We start from the raw sequence: 18,323 nt of genomic DNA on the forward strand, positions 1-18,323 counted from the left end.
CTTGTCTCCACCACACACTCAGATAATGCATTCCAGATCCTAATCATTCATATGAAAAGGATTTTTCACCATTGTTCCCTTTGCCAATCACCTTAAACGGGTGTCCTCTGGTGTTTGATGCTTTATGCCACAGGAAGCATTTCTCACTATCTACACTGTATAGACATCTCATAGTTATGAACAGCCCTATCAAATCTCTTCTCTACCTTTTCTTTTTCAAAGATAACAGATTTGTCATCATAACTGAAATATTTTATCCCAGCACCATTCTTTTTTCATTGGGAGGTTTGTTTTTTTTTTCAGATTCCTCCCTGGCTTGCCCCTACCCACCTCTAACCTCTAACCCCCTTCACCCTACAATCCTCCACGATTTCCATATTCCCCCAGTTTTGGTCTTCTGTGCATCCCTGAAACTATTTAGTCAATTAGAAGCTGCATTTTCAGCTGCCTAGGCCCCACATGCTGAAAGGATCTCTTTAAAGCTCTGCCTCTTTTCCCATCTTCCTGGATTAAAATTGTCATTTGGTCATCTGTTATAATATCTCCTTGTGAAAGTACTCCTAACCCTTGATCACCTCTGTGCAATCTCCTCCTCACTGCACCACTGAATCCCAGTCATAAGTCTTATCCATTACTCCTCCATTTTTTCCTTCCAACCTTAGCACTATCTATATTATGATGAGGTTCAAAGCCCAAAATCATGTGCTTCTCCATTCTCATGATTTGAATTCAGACTGTTAACACTGCTCAGGCATTCTGCACCCATAAATAGTACTCCTATATTTAGACCCTGTCCATTTTACAATCCATGAGCATTCTCTTTACTGAAGAAAATTAAGTCTGTCTTGACTAAATGAATACAAAGTAGTGTTTGAACGTGGACACATACTAAATATGTTCTCTTGGTAAATGTCACATCTGATTTAGAAAAACTTCAAACTGTTAATTATTGCCGTGAAGTTTACATTATGGTTAGTTATGATAATCTGAAACCCTTCCATCTAACTGAAGGGACACTCTTCCATATATTCTGGCACAGTTTCATTAAGATTCATGCAATGACCAGCAAGAATGGACAAAGAAACATAAAAGTGTATTGGTGCACTTCCAAATATTGTAAATAAATATTACAGCACTACAATATGTACACATCGATCCCAATGTGAATATTCTTGGATTTATTAACGAACGGAGCACATGTAGTAATGTGGCTTTCCCCGCTTGCAATTTTTAACCTGCCACTTTCCTCTTCTCCTCACAAGAACACAGTTCTTGCCTTTCTTCCTCGAAGCCGGAGGAGGGCCTCGCTTCCAATTTGTGAAGGACACATGTTCACCTCCAGCCCAATCCCATTTACCAGGACTGACCCTATCATTGAGACCTGAGAATTTGAACAAAAATAAGTAACTCACAATGAAAAGTTGACAGATTTTACAGATCCTGTTCGACCAATTGTTATTAAAGTCATAAATTATACAGATATACTGAAAGAATATTTTTTTATAGCTCATCACGTTATCACAATGCTTCATGTAATGAGATGCTTTGAGAATTCTAGTGACAGCAACAAACTACAAGACCTGAAAAGCTGATAAACATCGTAAAAAAGCTGTTAGCTAAGAGGAATATACAGCTAACAACCATGATTTAGGACCTAAAACAGGATTAAATTACTTTTTGCTTGGTAAATACGTGGGATTGCAGGAATACTGCAGTGGGATGGGCCTGAGCAAGTGCTCTTTCAGGGAGTCAGTGCAGACTTTATGGGCTGAATGGCCTCCTTCTGTACTGCAGGAACAAGGAAGAATCACTGTGAAATTTCAAAGCTGCTATATTCCAAGAGACTTTTCTATTTGGTTTGTTACATAAAAATGAAGAAATAAATCATCAATATAGTGTCAGGTAGTTTTTGTGTTATCAGGTAGCATATTGATGTTATTTCACTGCCCACCACGGCATTGCTCCCTGCCCCTGACGCTATCCCATTAATACCCATACTCATACAATATAGAACAGCACAGTACAAGCCCTTCGGTGTTGTGCCGAGCTAAGTCCGAAGCCAAGATCAAGCTATCCCACTATCATACTGGTGTGTTCCATGTGCCTTCCAATAGCTGCTTGAAAGATCCTAAAGTGTCTGACTCCACTATCACAGCAGGCAGTGTATTCCACACCCCAACCACTCTCTGAGTAAAGAATCTGCCCTGGACATCCCTCCTATATCTCCCATCATGAACCTTATAGTTATTGCCCCCTAGTAATTGCTACATCCACCCGAGAATATAGTCTCTGCACAACCACTCTATCAATCCCTCTCATCATCTCATAAACCTCTAAGTTGCCTCTCATCCTCCTCCGCTCTAAAGAGAAAAGCCCCAGCTCCCTCGACCTTTCCTCATAAGACCTACTCTCCAAACCAGGCAGCATCCTGCACTCTCTCCAATGCTTCCACATCCTTCTTATAGTGAGGTGACCAGAACTGCACACAATATTCCAAATATGGTATCACCAAGGTCCTGTATAACTGCAGCATAACCCCATGACTCTTAAGCTCAAACCCCCTGTTCATAAACACTAAAAAGTCTGACAACACCAGGTTTTACTTTAAACTTGTGAGTTTACTATCAAATAAATCGGTTGGACTAAAACCTGGTGTTGTCAGACTTTTTATTGTGTTTACCCCAGCCCAACGTGAGCACATCCACATCAATAAACACTAACACACTATAAGCCTTCTTCACGGCTCTGTCCACTTGAGTGGCAACCTTCAAAGATCTGTGGATATGAACCCCAAGATCTCTCTGTTCCTGTACATTTCTCAGAACCCTGCCTTTGACCCTGTAATCTGCATTCAAGTTTGTCCTAACAAAATGAATCACCTCGCACTTATCAGGGTTAAAACTCCATCTGCCACTTTCCGGTCCAGCTCTGCATCCTATCAATGTCTCTTTGCAGCCTGCAAGAGCTCTCCACCTCATCCACTACTCCACTAATCTTGATGTCATCAGCAAACTTACTAACCCACCTTTCAGCCCCTTCTTCCAAGTCATTGATAAAAATCACAAATAACAGAGGACCCAGTACTGACCCGTGGTACACCGCTGGTGACTGGCCTCCAGTCTGAAAATTTGCCTTCCACCACCACCCTCTGTCTTCTATGAGACAGCTAGTTACTTATCCAATCAGCCAAATTTCCTTCTATCCCACACATCCTTATCTTCTTCATGAGCCTATCATGGGGAACCTTATCAAACGCCTTACTAAAATCCATGTATACAACATCAACTGCTCTACTTTCATTCACACACTTAGTTACCTCCTCAAAGAATTCAATCAAATTTGTGAGGCAGAACTTACCCTTCACAAAACCGTGCTGACTATCCTGGATTAAACTGCTTCTTTCCAAATGGTCATAAATCCTATCTCTCAGGACCCTTTCCATTAACTTACTGGCCTATAATTACCAGGGTCATTCCTATTTCCTTTCTTGAAGAGAGGAACAACATTCACCACTTTCCAGTCCTCTGGCACTATTCTCGTGGACAGTAAGGACCCAAAGATCAAACCTAAAGGCTCTGCAATCTCATCCCTTACCTCCCAAAGTATCCTAGGATGTATCCCATCTGGCCCCGGGGACTTATCCATCCTCAGATTTTTCAAAATTGCTAATACATCTTACCTCAGAAGATCTAACTCCTCCATCCTATCAGCCTGTATCACGCACTCATCCTCAAAAACATGGCCCCTTTCCTTAGTGAACACCGAAGAAAAGTATTCATTCAACACCTCACCTATCTCTTCTGACTCCATGCACAAGTTCTCACTGCTATCCTTGACTGACCCTAACCTCACCCTGGACCTTTTATTTCTTACATAAGAGTAAAAAGCCTCGGGGTTTTCTTTTTTCCAACCCACCAAGGACTTCTCATGACCCCTCCTAGCTCTCCTAAGCCCTTTCTTTAACTCATTCCTAGCTACATTGTAACCCTCAGGCGACCTAACTGAACCTTGTTTTTTCATCCTTACACACGCTTCCTTTTTCCTCTTAACAAGACATTCAACCTCCTTTGTGAACCATGGTTCCCTCACTCGGCCATTTCATTCCTGCCTGCCAGGGACATACCTATCAAGGACACGCAGTATTTGTTCCTTGGAAAAGCTCCACTTTTTATTTGTGCCCATACCTGACAGTTTCTGTCCCATCTTATGCTCCCTAATTCTTGCCAAATTGCGTCATAATTACTCCTGCCCCAATTATAAACCTTGCCCTGTCATGAGATCCTATCCCTCTCCATTGCAATAATGAAGGACACCGAATTGTGGTCACTATCTCCAAAGTGCTCTCCCACAAACAAATCTAACACTTGGCCTGGTTCATTATCCAGTACCAAGTCCAATGTGGCCCCAGCTCTTGTCAGCTTATTCACATATTGTGTCAAGAAACTCTCCTGCACACACTGTATAAAAAAAGTGTCTCAAGTGAACTATTCGACCTATAAAGGTTCCAGTCAATATTTGGAAAGTTAAAGTCACCCATGATAACTACCCTGTGACCTCCACACCTATCCATAATCTGCTTTCCTCATCCACATCTCTATTACTATTTGGGGGCCTATAAAAAAACTCCTAACAACGTGACTGATCCTTTCTTATTTCTAACTTCAGCCCATATTACTTCAGTAGGCAAATCCCCCTTGAAATGCCTTTCAGCAGCTGTTAAACAATCCTTGATTAACAATGCTCACCTCTTTTACCACCTTCCCTACTCTTACTGAAACATCTATACCCTGGAGCTGCCAAAGTGAATACCCCCCCACTGAAGAGCCACAGCAAATTTCCCTCCTCCAGCTTTTTAAACTGATGATTGAATGGTGGGGTGCTGGAGTGGACAATGGAGTGGGTTGACTCTGTAATCAATTGCAGGAATTGTGCCATTAGCAATCATCCAATTGCTCTAACATATGGTAAAGTAGCAAAGCTATTAGCCCACATCACCCTGTCTGAGTTAGCTGATGATGAGGAAATATGCAGGTACATTTCATACAAGAAATTAGGAAATGTTAACACCCATTTTTTGTCAAATTTGCTCAGAAAATAAATGCACATACCAATCCAGAAGGGACGCCTTCCACTGAAATCCCATAGCCACTCCATGTCCTGTTTTGAAACGACACTCACAAGATTGCCATGGTGCCTGTGGAGACATTTAAGGCTCAGACCAAACATGGACCGTGTATGGATTAAAATTCAAAAGAAGGGCAAAATCTCCTGATGATAGTGATTGCAGTAAAATGTGCGGACTATAAAGTTGGCTATCTTTGCCATAGTGAGGGGGAGTGTAATCAGACAGCAAAAAGAATTGCACTGAGGTTAGGAATTAGGTTACTGTCACTGGGAGCATTATTCTGATCACCAATAAAAACCATTTCTTGGAATAAAGTGCAGATACGATTTAACTTCCCAGACAAACATAGCTGTAGATTGTAACATAAAATGTGTATAAAAATTAGTTCACTAGCTCATAAGACTTTGGTGGCACGTCTTTGCAAATTGAATCTGTCACTTTTGCTGCTGCGTCTCCAACTGGATACAACAGGTGAACAGCTGCCCAGCTTATCAGAAAATTAGTGCAGGGATTTGATAAATGGGTGTAGAATTCTACAGTGCAGAAAGAGGCCATTCGGCCCATCAAGTCTGCACCAACCACAATCCCACCCAGGCCCTAACCTCATATCCCTACATATTTACCCACTAATCCCTCTAACCTATGCACCCCAGGACGCTAAGGGGCAATCAACCTAGTCTGCACATCTTTGGACTGTGGGAGGAAACTGGAGCACCTGGAGGAAACCCATGAAAACACAGGGAGAATATAGAAACTCTGCACAGACAGTGACCCAAGGCCAGGATTCAAGCCCACGTCGCTGGAGCTGTGAAGCAGCAGTGCTAACCACTGTGCCACCGTGGTATACACAACTATACTGTTATTTCACAATCCAGAGTCTTTCTAAGATGAAATGATCCAAATGAATATTTTCCAAATATAGATCATAAATCATAGAGCCCTACAGTGCAGAAACAGGCCCTTCAGCCCATCGAGTCTGCACTGAACAAAAACCCAACCCAGGCCCTACCCCCATATCCCTACACAGTATACCCACTAATCCCTCTAACCTATACATCCCTAGACACTAAGGGGCAATTTCCTTGCCCAGCAAATATATCTGTGCTGATTTATTATTGAGCTTGATGCTCAAATAATTCCATCACGTGCTAATTTCTGCTGAACATAACGATCCAGGAATTGCAATCAAGCTAATAAGGAGCATTCACACAAAGTCTTACATTTCCTTGCAGGCCCTGGCCGCTCCTGCCCAGGTTGCCTTGTGTTTAGTGTTCAGATAATAACATTGATTGTCATGGTAGGTCCATCCAAAGGGACATTTTCTGGCACTTATCTCCTGAAATTAAAGAAAAAAGCAAAGCTTGTCAATGTCTCTTCACTTCGTGCAGGAGAGATGTCTGCTCATCAAATACATTCCACAATATCAAATCGCCTACATCATCAAATCAAATACTATTCCTGCTTAAAATATTGACTTGAGAAAGCATCTTCAAATAAAAAACGTGTGAAAGGATGGAAATAGTCAGAGTTTGGGTACCAATTCAATGTCCCTGCAAGTGAGTGCTTATAGGGGTAAGAATGAACATTTTTCATCTTAGCAACCGGTAAAGGCACCAAGAGTTCTGAGAGCAGCATCATTCTAATATTTGGATAGATTTATTGCAGCTGTAGATGCTGATACCATTAGTGAGATAATTGGAGAATTGGGCAGTTCTACAGAAGTTGCAGCTGTGCAACTATGAAACTGGATGGGAGATCAAGAATATTGGCAACCTGTATCCTTCCTGGCAAGGTAACGCTTCCTTCTAAAAAAATCTGGCAGTAACCTCACCTAACCCCACTCATCCCAGAGCAAGGAAGCAAACTGGAAGCTTGGTCACTACTCAAATGATCATTATCCCCAATACATTATCAGCACCACTCAATGGAAATCAAGGTGCCACTGGTAGTAATGCTCTCCCAAATACATGGAGATTCTGACATTTCAAAGGAAAACTTGGCAGAATGGTGATGATGGCAAGGACATGACTAATCGAGGAGCTTTACATTGTTGTTTATTATGGGTTGCTTCTAAAATGCACTTTAAAGCCCTGATGAAAATAGTTGACTTCTTTAATCCAATTTTAATTTTTTTGAAGAATTTTCTCCAGCATTCAACAGCAATTCATTGTCACAGAGTTGAATTCCTATTATTCCAGAAACATTGAAATGTTGTTCAAAATGAGAAATTAAGATGAAATTAAAGCTGAACAAGAAGTTAGCAAAGTAGATATAAAATATTTTAGACAGCTTAACATCCTACATACATCAGCGCCACCCCTGACCAGGTAAAATAAAATCTTTGATATACAGGGAATCTGGGAGCACATCCAGCAAGAAAGTTAGAAATATATGTCTATTAGCATAACAGAAATCTAAAGACAAGAAACGTAAATTTAATCAAGAACATAAGGATAGACTCAGTTGCTTTTAGATGATGTGATTTCTAATCATTTAAATGTAATTTAGTTGGAGGTAATTTATAAGGCCAGCTTGTTTTCATTTTTTGACAGGGGCCTATTAGAACAATAGTCAGCATCCATTGAAACTGTAGGAGGTATCTTTCTTTTTATTCATTCAAAGGATATGGGCATCACTGGCCAGACCAACATTTAACGCCCATCCCTAATTGCTCTCGAGGTGGTGGTGATGAGATGCATTCTTGACTGGCTGCAGTCTAAGTGGTATAGGTACTTCCCCAGGGGGGAGTTCCATGATTTTGATCCAGCGACAGTGAAAGAACAATGATATATTTCCAAATCAGGATAGTGTGTAGCTCGGTGGGGAACATGCAGGTGATAGTGTTCTCATGTATCCGCTGCCCTTGTCCTTCTAAATACTAAGGTTGTGGATTTGGAAGGTGCTGTCTGCGGAATTGTGTGCAAGTTCCTGCAGTTCATCTTGTGGATGGTGCACACTGTTGGTACTGTACATTGTTGGTGGAGGGGTGCTAATCAAATGGGCTGCTTTGTCCTGGATGGTGTCAAGCTTCTTGAGTGTTGTTGGAACTGCACTCATCCAGGCAACTGGAGAATATTCCATTATATTCTTGTTTTGTGCCTTGTAAATGGTAGATAGTCTTTCGGGAGTCAGGAAGTGAGTTATGTGCCGCAGGACTTCTAGCCTCTGCATGAAAATTACTTGCCACTTGGTAGCCAAGGCCTGAATATTACCCAAGTCTTAATGCATTTGGACACGGACTGCCCCAGAATCTGAGCATTCACAAACGGGGGTGCTGCACATTGTGCAATCATCAGCAAACATCCCCACTTATGACTTATGATGCAGGAAAGGTCATTGACAAAGCAGCTGAAAATGGTTGGGCCTAGGGCACCATCCTGAAGAATTCAGGATGCCCTGGAGATGAAGTGACTGAGCACTAACAACCATTACTATTCCTTTTGTGCAAGATATGACTCCAACCAGTAGAGAATTTTCCTGTGATTCTAATTGATTCCGTTTTGCTAAAGCTCATTGATGCTACACTTGATCAACTGCAGCTTTGATATCAAGACCAGTCACACTCACCTCTTGAATTCAACGCTTCCATCCATGTTTGAATCAAGGCAATAATGAGCTCAGGAGCTGAATGGCCCTGGCAGAACCCAAACTGAGTTGTGAGCAGGCTAACCAAACGCCATTGATAGCATTGTTGATGATCCCTCCCATCACTTTATTGATTATCAAGAGTAGATTGATGGGTGGCTAATAGCTTGAGCTATTTCCACTTACTTGCAGCATATCAGAGAGGTTAAATCAGACAATAATGATTGCTGATCCAAAGATACAATATTAGAAGATATCATTAAAGAGATGGGTTTAAGAAGGGTCAAAAGCAGAGAGTGAAATTCACCTATATAGTTTGTGGATGACACCAAGCTTGGAAGTCCTGTAAACTGTGAAGAGAGCTGTGCAGAATTTTAGAAGGCCATAGACAAGTTGGCAGAGTGGCAGATTTAATTCTATGTGAAGAAATATAAGATGATGCATTTTGGTAAGAACATGAAGAGACAATATAAAATAAGGAGTAAAATTCTTAATGGGTTGCAGGAGCAGAGAGTCCTATGTCTACATGTGCACAGATCATTAAAGGTGGCAGGATAGGTGGAGAGAGCTGTTAATGTAGTATCCTGGGCCTTATTAATAGGGGCACAGAGTACAATAGTAAGGAGATTATATTGCATTTATACAAGACACTAGTTAGATCTCAGCTGGAATATTGTGCACAATTCTGGGTGCCACACTAAAGGAAGGGTGTGAACTCATTGGAGAGAGTGCAGAAGAGGTTTATAAACATGGTTCCAGAGATGAGAAACTTCAATTATGAGGATAGAGTGGAGAGGTTGGGACTGTTCTCCTTGGAGAAGAGAAAGCTAAGAGGAGATTTGATAGATGCGTTCATAATCATAATGGACTAGACAAAGTAGATAGGGAGAAACTGTTCCTGCTCATAAAAGGGTCGAGAACAAGAAGGTATAGATTCAAAAGAAAGAAAATCTGATGCAAAAGAAGAAAATCTGATGTGAGAAACACCAGAGAGTGGTTTGAGTCTGGAATGCACTGCCTGGAAGTGTGGTAGAGGCAGGTTCAATTGAGTCATTCAAGAGGGCATTACTTGAATAGAAAATGTGCAAGGAAATGGCACTAAGTAATGGTGCTCATTAGCAGAACTAGTGCAGACACAATGGGCTAGATGTCCTGCTTCTGTACCGTAACATTTCTGTGATTCAGTGAAGTCTGAATCCAAAGATTCAGGGAAGCTCTGAATTCAAAGAGCTTCTACAAATACATAAAGGGCAAAAGAGTAACAAGGGAGAGAGTAGGGCTTCTTAAGGATCGCCAAGGTCATCTATGTGTGAATCCACAAGAGAGGGGTGAGATCCTATATGAATATTTCTCATCAGTATTTACTGTTGAGAAAAGCATGGATGTTAGGGAACTTGGGGAAATAGTGATGACTTGAGGAGTGTACATATTACAGAGGAGGTGGTGCTGGAAACCTTAAAGCGCATTAAGGTAGATAAATCCCAGGACCTGATGAAGTGGATCTCAGGACATTGTAGGAGGCTAGGGAGGAAATTGTGGGACCCCTAGCCAAGATATTTGAATCATCGATAGTCACGGGTGAGGTGCCTGAAGATTGGAGAGTGGCAAATGTTGTACTTTTGTTTAAAAAGGCTGCAAGGAAAAGCCTGGGAACTGCAGGCCAGTGAGCCTCACATCTGTGATGGGTAAATTGTTGGAAGGTATTCTGAGAGACAGGATCTACAGGCATTGAGAGAGGCAAAGACTGAGGTGGCAAACAGCATCAATCACAGCCAGGACTCAATCCTAACCACATGCATGGCTTTGTGATTGGAAAATCATGTCTCACAAATTTGATTGAGTTTTTTGAAGGGGTAACCGAGAAGGTAGATGAGGACAATACAGTTGATGTTGTCTACATGGACTTTAGCAAGACATTTGACAAGGTACTGCATGGCAGGTTGTTGCATAAAGTTAATCTCACAGGACCCAGGTTGAGGTACCTAAATGGATACAAAAATAGCTTCTTGACAGAAGCCAGAGGGTAGTTGTGCAGGATTGTTTTTCAAACTGGAGGCCTATGACCAGTAGTGTGTGCCTCAGGGATCAGTGCTGGGTCCACTGTTATTGGTCATTTATATTAATGATTTGGATGAGAATTATAGGAGGCATGGTTAGTAAGTTTGCAGATGACATTAAGATTAGTGGTATAGTGTAAAGTGAAGAAAGTTATTTCCTATTGAAACGGGATCTTGATCAATTGGGCCAATGGGCTGACGAATGGTAGATGGAGTTTAATTTAGACAAATGTGAGGTGATGCATTTTGGTAGATTGAACAAGGCAGGACTTACTCAGTTAATGGTAGAGCATTTGGGAGAGTTACAGAACAAACAGATCTAGGGGTACGTGTTCATTGCTCCTTGGAAGCAGAGTCACAGGTGGACAGAGTGGTGAAAAAGGCATTCGGCATGCTTGGTTTCATCGGTCAAAACATTGAATACATGAATTGGGATGTCTTGTTGAATACTGTGTGCAATTCTGGTCACCCTATTATAGAAAGGATGTTATTAAACTAGAAAGAATGCAGAAAAGATTACTAGGATGCTACCAGGACTTGATAGATTGAATTATAAGGAGAGGCTGAATAGACTGGGGTTTCTTTCTCTGGAGAGTAGGAGGCTGAGGACTGACCTTATAGAGGTCTATAAAATAATGAGGGGCACAGATCAGCTAGAAAGTCAATATCTTTTCCCAAAGGTAGGAGAGTCTAAAACTAGAGGGCATTAGTTTAAGGAGAGGAGGAGAGATACAAAAGTGTCCAGAGGGGCAATTTTTCACAGAGAGGGTGGTGAGTGTCTGGAACAAGCTGCCAGAGGTAATAGTAGAGGCAGATACAATTTTGTCTTTTAAAAAGCATTCAGATAGTTACATGGGTACAATGGGTATAAAGAGATACGGGCCAAATGTGGGCAATTGGGATTAGCTTAGGGGTTTAAAAAAAAGGCGGCATGGACAAGTTGGGCCAAAGGGCCTGTTTCCATGCTGTAAACTTCTATGACTCTAGTTTGTGGATTCTGCTGATCGTGGGGTAAAAAAGATTGGGAGAGTCAACGGAGAGATATGAGAGGCTGGAGTCAGAAGATTGCAGAGGTCTCAGGATTGTAAGATCAAAGGTCTTAAATGTGAGGCTGAGAATTTTAGATATTTACCTTGAGTAGGACATTAAACGTGGTGATGCTAGGGTGGCAGAGATCATCAATCACAGCCAGGATTCAATCCTAACCACATGCCTAAATCCACTGAAATTTAAGGAATTGCAATGAAGAATTCCAACAGAATGGAGAAACCTATGCCAGTTCTTATACGGCTCAATGCCCCTTAGGCTGAGATCAGCAAACTCATTCTGAACTATGGATAAAACTGCGTCAATCAATACATATACAATCTCATGAACGAAACCAACAATTTTAGCACCAAGCACTGGTAAAACAAAGTAATTTGTATTTCTCCTAAAATCTAACCTGTTTTTCAGGAATATGCTGTGATGCTGGCACTGTCATTACTTTGGCAGTGTGTGAAAGCTCTGTCTTGCCAGGAAAATGCTGTTGACCACGGCTGGTAACCAATATTTTTGCCCTTTTATTGGATATTGAAGGAGTGTGGTCATCTTCTACTTTCAGTGATATTAATCCATGGTACTAAACAAGAAGAGGGGGAACAATCAACACACAATGTTAAAACAATGTATCAAAATCTAATGGCAACATATTTGAAAAGCAAACACTCATCACATTCCTCTTAGAGAACAAACCACTGTATTTCTCGATAGGGAAAAGTCAAATATCACTCCATTACGTAAGGAGGAAAGCAGGTAATTATAGACCGATCAGGTTAAATCAATTGTGGGGTGCTTACTCAAAGTTATTACTAGAGACAGAGACTAACCACGTGGACAAGCATGAGTTGAGTTGAGCAACGAAATCATAGGGATGAGTCAAAGGTTAGCCATGTCAGGCTAATTCAAGTGTTTTTTTTTGAGAAATTCACTAACATGGTAGGTGGGGCAGTGTCAATCTGTATTGACCCAAAAGATTCTGCAGCAGAGAGGATGTGCAATTGGAGCTAACATCAAGACGTGGGCTTGAATTTTGACTGCTGGGGTTGTGCCGGATCAGTCAAAAGTCTTTTGGAGAGACTGGAAGATCCTGGGGGTGGGTGGAGCCAGAAAATCCCAGCCATTGTTGGTCAATAGTTGGGCGGTTACATTCCCTCCTTGGTGGAATTTGGCTGATAGTATTAGGGAGGATCTGTACTGGGGCCCACGTTTTTATATAATAAATATCTAATAGGGGAGGCAGTGGCATAGTGGTATTATCACTGGACTAGTAATTCAGAGACCCAGGGCAAAATCTAGAGTTATGGGTTCAAATCCCAGCAGGTCAGATGGGAGAGACAGTGTTGTCGTCACTGGACTAGTAGTTCAGAGATTATGGATAATGTTCTGAGAACGGGGTTCAAATCCCACAATGTCAGATATTGGAATATGAATTCAATAAAAAATCTGGAATTAAAAATCTAACGATGATCATGAAACCATTGTCGATTGTAGTAAAAATTCATCTGGTTCACTACTATTCTTTAGGGAAGGAAATATGCCATCCTTACTCGGGCTGGCCCTACATGTAACCCCAGAGCCACAGCAATGTGGTTGACTCTCAAACACCCTGGGGAATGGGAAATAAATGTTGGCTCAAGCAACGGTCAAATCCCATAAGTGAATAAAAGAAATAAATTACTTTGATGAAAGAAGAGAAAGCTCTATATACAGGTTTTCAAGATGACACTGTAAGCCCAGTAAATAATGCAGATGTGAGCACAAAATTACAAATTAAGTTCAACTTCAAGAAAAACGAGAGCAGATAGAACTCATTATGAGGAAAGTGTGAGGTTACACATTTTAGACCAAAGAATGATAAATTATAATATTTTCTTAATAGTAAGGGATTAGGAACTGTGAAGGGGCAACTATGAATGTCCATGGGCCGAGATCAGTTGTGGGTTCCTACTCCCACACCATAGCAGGAACAGTCACCTGTGGTGATTTGGCCTATTAATGGCTATGCTTGGCATCCTGTTAAGTGCAGCAAGTGAGCTCATGACTTTGGAGGTCATCTGAGTTGGGAGCCATCATGTCTGCAGAGAAAGAGAGAAGCAACCTCACAATGGAAGTGTTCCTAACTTGGTCTTTCTGAAGGTGTACAAAAAAAGGGGCGGCATGGACAAGTTGGGCTGAAGGGCCTGTTTCCATGCTGTAAACGTCTATGACTCTATGTAAACCCCTACCTCTACGACCAGATACAAAAATAATCTTGATTAAAAATGGCCTACAGCTACCAGGCCAGGATCCTGGTGGGTGTGCCATGGGAGGGGTGAGGTGGGAAATGGGGATTGGGAGGGTGGGGGGGGTGCTGAGGGGTGGCCACGTCTCCCATGATTTGACCACAGTCCGGTGCTGCACAGGGATCACAACAGGCTGCTGAATTCCTACCTACCGCCTGCAGGCAGATAGTTGTCCTGAACTTGACTGGGCCTTCTCAAAAATGGTTCAGGGTGGGATGGTGCTGATAATACTGAAATACTGAGCTTGGGTGATATATAGAACAGATTCATCTGAATGATATCAGAGTTTAAAGAGTTAATTACTAGGGCACAAATTTAGTATTTCATTGACCTCAAAGTTTGAGAGGTGATCATATCAGGATATTTAAAGTGATGAAAGTATTCATCATTGCATGGGTCTGGAGTAAATTCAAAGCATTTAATTCCTTCGATGGGCAGGTTCAGAGCCAAAGGGCATAGCCTTGAAATGAGTAATTCTGTTCTTCTGGAAGTGAAATCAGGATGCACTTGTTCCACACAAAGGGCAGTGGAAATCTAGAAGTTTGCTTCCAAATGTATGTTTATTTATTATTTAAAAGTCACACTGCAATGAAGTTACCATGAAAATCCCCTCGTCACCACACTCTGGCACCTGTTCAGGAACACTGAGGGAGAATGTAGCATGGCCAATGCACCTAACTAGCACATCTCTGGACTATGGGAGGAAACTGGAGCACCCAGAGGAGACCCACGCAGACATGGGGAGAATATGCAAACTCCGCACAGACAGTGACCCATGTCAGGAATCAAACTCGGCTCCCTGCCGTGTGAGGCAGCAGTGCTAATCATTGTGCCACCCCATTAATCGGAAATTTTAAAACAGAGGTTGATAGATTTAAACATTTTCGAAGTAATGACATATCGTCTGAATTGTTCTGGCTCAGGGTGATCAACCAGAAATGTTGACTTTGTTTCTCTCTCGAGCTGCTGAGTATTCCTAATATTTTCTGTTTTAATTTAGATTTGCAGCGTATGTAGTGTTTTGCCATTGTGTTAAAAGATTTTTGGTAGGTAAGTGTATCAAAGGATACGGAGCACAGGCTTCTAAATGGAGTTGCAGGGCAGATCTCCAATTCGCTAACTTAATGACAGGACAGGATTGAAGGGCTGAACAACTGCTCATATTTCTACTTCTTTATGTTCCCCAATGTTAAAGTATTTTTATCTTTATGCTTTCATAGGATATGGACATTGTTGGCAAGGCCAGCGTTTGTCGTTCATTCCTAATCACCCTTGAACTGAATAGTTTGCTGGAATATTTTAGAGGGCAGTTGAGAGTCAACCACATTACTGTGGGTCTAGAATCATATGTAGGCCAGACCAGATAAGGATGGCAATTTTCCTTTCCTAAGGGACATCAGTGAACCAGATGGGTTTTTGCAATAAATGACAATGGTTACATGGTCACCATTAGACTTTTAATTCCAAATATTGAAATAAATGCAGATTCCAACATCTGACATGGTGAGATTTGACTCCAGTTCTCACAACATTACCCAGAGTTTCTGAGCCACTACTCTAGTGACAACATCACTATACAACTGTCACTCCAAATTTACTAATCTTCTACACATTGCTCACTGGCGATATAATGCTGTTCAAATAATGGTGAGGCTGATCAAAATCTGGTTATTTATCGGAAAACTAAATAGCAATTGCTGGCAAGCACAAATGTGAATTTAAATGCAGAATTCAAAAGTTGCTATCCATATTTAGCACCTTGCTGTCTGGCTCAACACTGGAATGTATTGAATGTTGTGAAGTTGCACTATTTGTGTGGTGAATACAAACACAGAAAATGTGTCTTTGCCACTATGATCTAACATTACTTTAAGGGAATGCTAAGTGTTAATTACTGGAAGTTAATGTTTCTGGTAGTGAACATTAAACTAATACTGCGGAGTCTCACTCCTTCTGTTTTATTGTTGTTTGAGGATTTGAAAATGTGGAGCCACAATACCATTCCCTCTGGTCGGAACCACGCTGCCCCTCCCCTCCGACAGGAGATACACCGCCCCTCCCCTCCGACTGGAGCCACGCTGCTCCTCCCCTCCAATCGGAGCTACACTGAACCTCCCCTCTGACTGGAGCCACACTGAACCTCCCCCTCCAACCGGAGCCTCACTGCCTCTCCCCTCCGACAGGGAACATGCTGCCCCTCCCCTCAAGGAGAAGGAAGCACACTCAGTGGATGTGGCATTTCGTCCTTACTCAGCGCTGAGCATCATCGCAGATACTGCAACTTAGGCCTGGATTAGCGTGGTGAAGGGGAATCACACACACACACACTGGTGAGGGCATTTCACATGTGCAGCTGATACAGGGTGCGGTGCTGCCAGCCTCAGGCAGTTGACCGAGTGTCCAGAGATTGATTCCAAGTTGATGATGAGCCTCTGGAGTAATACTTTAGGTGGCAGATGCTGGATGTCCTGCCTGCCCTGAAGACTTGATGGATATTCCAGAGGATTGCATGCTCAGACCCACTCTGTGGAGGCATCTATCCAGAACATATGCACTGCAATCACTCATGGACAGTTTGGTGACTTTGCCCTGGCGGGGCAAACCAAACGCATCGCAGATGCAATCATCAGGATGCTCTCCAACCTTCAGACAATTACCCTGGTTCTGAGCTCAGGGATATAGGGGAACTGTAACATAGGCACAGAACAAGCTTTGGATTTAAATGATCCCTGAAGTCAGTGGCACAGAGAGAGGACACTGGACTGCAAATATCTGTTGTGGCCAGTAGTTGTTGCAAAAAAAATACCTTGACATTTTTGACATTTTTGTTTCAGTTTCTCAGTATTCAAGCGATGTGGATAACACAATGACAATTGGATAATATTGTGTCGGATATTTGTAACAGGACAAAAATGATAAAATTACACACAAAAAGGTATTTTTCTTTAAGACAAACCAACAACAAATACACAAGTTGATGTGTAAAGATATTATGGGAAAAAAATGATTTACTCACCGTAAATACGAGGTCAGTTCCATTTCTGAATGTAGATGATGGGTGTATCTAAAAATGGACATGCAACAAATGGTTACTGACTTGTATACTGATTAGATACGGTGGGAGAAATTTCTGCTGCTAAAAAAGAATATTAAGGTTTTTGATGATGGTTTGGGAATGAAAGTGTGAAAAGAAAACATTAGGATCTTTCTCCCATACATTAATAGCAAAACATAAAATCTAAAATGCAGAAACTCATCATTTAGTTCAATTATTTCATGTGGATATAATTTCTCCCTCCACTGGGAGTGGAAGCGGATTTGTTAACTTTCCAAATCCCCATGGAAAGATTTTTCGCCAGTCCCCTATTCTTTTGAGGGATTTTCACAGTAACTTCTTTGCAGAGTTAATGTAAGTCAAGTTACATTTAATATTGGGTGGCATGGTGGCACACTGCCTCACAGTGCCAGGGACCCACATTCAATTCCAGTGTTGGGTGATCGTGTGGCTTTTACTCATTCTCCACGTGTCTACGTGGGTTTCCTTGGGGTGCTCTGAGTGTTTCCTTCCACAGTCCAATGATGTACAGGTTAGGTTGACTAGCCATCTAAATTGCCCATTAGTGTCAGGGGAATTAGCAGGGTAAATACATGGGGTTGCCATGACAGGGTCTCAGTAAAATTATTGTTGGTACAGGCTGAATGGCCTCTTCCTGCACTATAGGGATTCTTTCATTCTATGCTTCTATAATCTTTGGCTCATCATCCTTGGCTGCTCAGTTGCTGGAAGCATCTACTCCTATTGATCCTGACTCATACTTACACAATTTTAAACATATCTATCATGTCATACATGGGCATTATATCATATCTACCTGAGATCTTCAAACAACAACCCCCCAACATGTCTCAAAGAAGGGTTGGGGGGGGGGAGCGGAAATGGGTGGATTGTGAACTTCATGGGCTGGAGGAGGCAGAGAGATGGATTTGGCATAATAGAAGGATCAGGTAGGTTTGAATGTGCCACTATACTCTTGTTTCCTGCCCTGCTTAGTTCATTAAGCCACTTTCAAATGGGACTTCACGAGTATTCCTGCTGCTGACCTCCTGAGCAAACTGTATACCGTTGCTGCTTCACTGCAAGGCTTTTTTTCCTTCTTTCAACAGGAAACATATTCCCTGCAGACCCTTATAGCCCTCAGCATCACATCTATGGAGGCTGCAGCCTTTGAATGT

General features: G+C 41.8%; 1 protein-coding gene across 1 annotated transcript in view; it reads right to left on the bottom strand.

Moving 5' to 3' along the window:
• Positions 1-370: 370 nt before the first annotated feature.
• frem1a (Fras1 related extracellular matrix 1a) overlaps positions 371-18,323 on the bottom strand; it is a 160,989-nt gene continuing 143,036 nt past the window's right edge. The window contains exons 32-36 of the mRNA XM_080188538.1: positions 17,107-17,154; positions 12,212-12,388; positions 6,346-6,461; positions 5,109-5,194; positions 371-1,381 (exon numbers count right to left, since the gene is read on the bottom strand). Coding sequence (XP_080044664.1) covers positions 1,182-1,381; positions 5,109-5,194; positions 6,346-6,461; positions 12,212-12,388; positions 17,107-17,154 — 627 coding nt within the window. The 3' untranslated portion in view covers positions 371-1,181. The remainder of the gene's footprint in view (positions 1,382-5,108; positions 5,195-6,345; positions 6,462-12,211; positions 12,389-17,106; positions 17,155-18,323) is intronic.

This window comes from Carcharhinus amblyrhynchos, chromosome 5 (genome assembly GCF_965287045.1).
Source record: "Carcharhinus amblyrhynchos chromosome 5, sCarAmb.v2.hapA, whole genome shotgun sequence".
In the NCBI taxonomy this organism is placed as follows: Eukaryota; Metazoa; Chordata; class Chondrichthyes; order Carcharhiniformes; family Carcharhinidae; genus Carcharhinus; species Carcharhinus amblyrhynchos.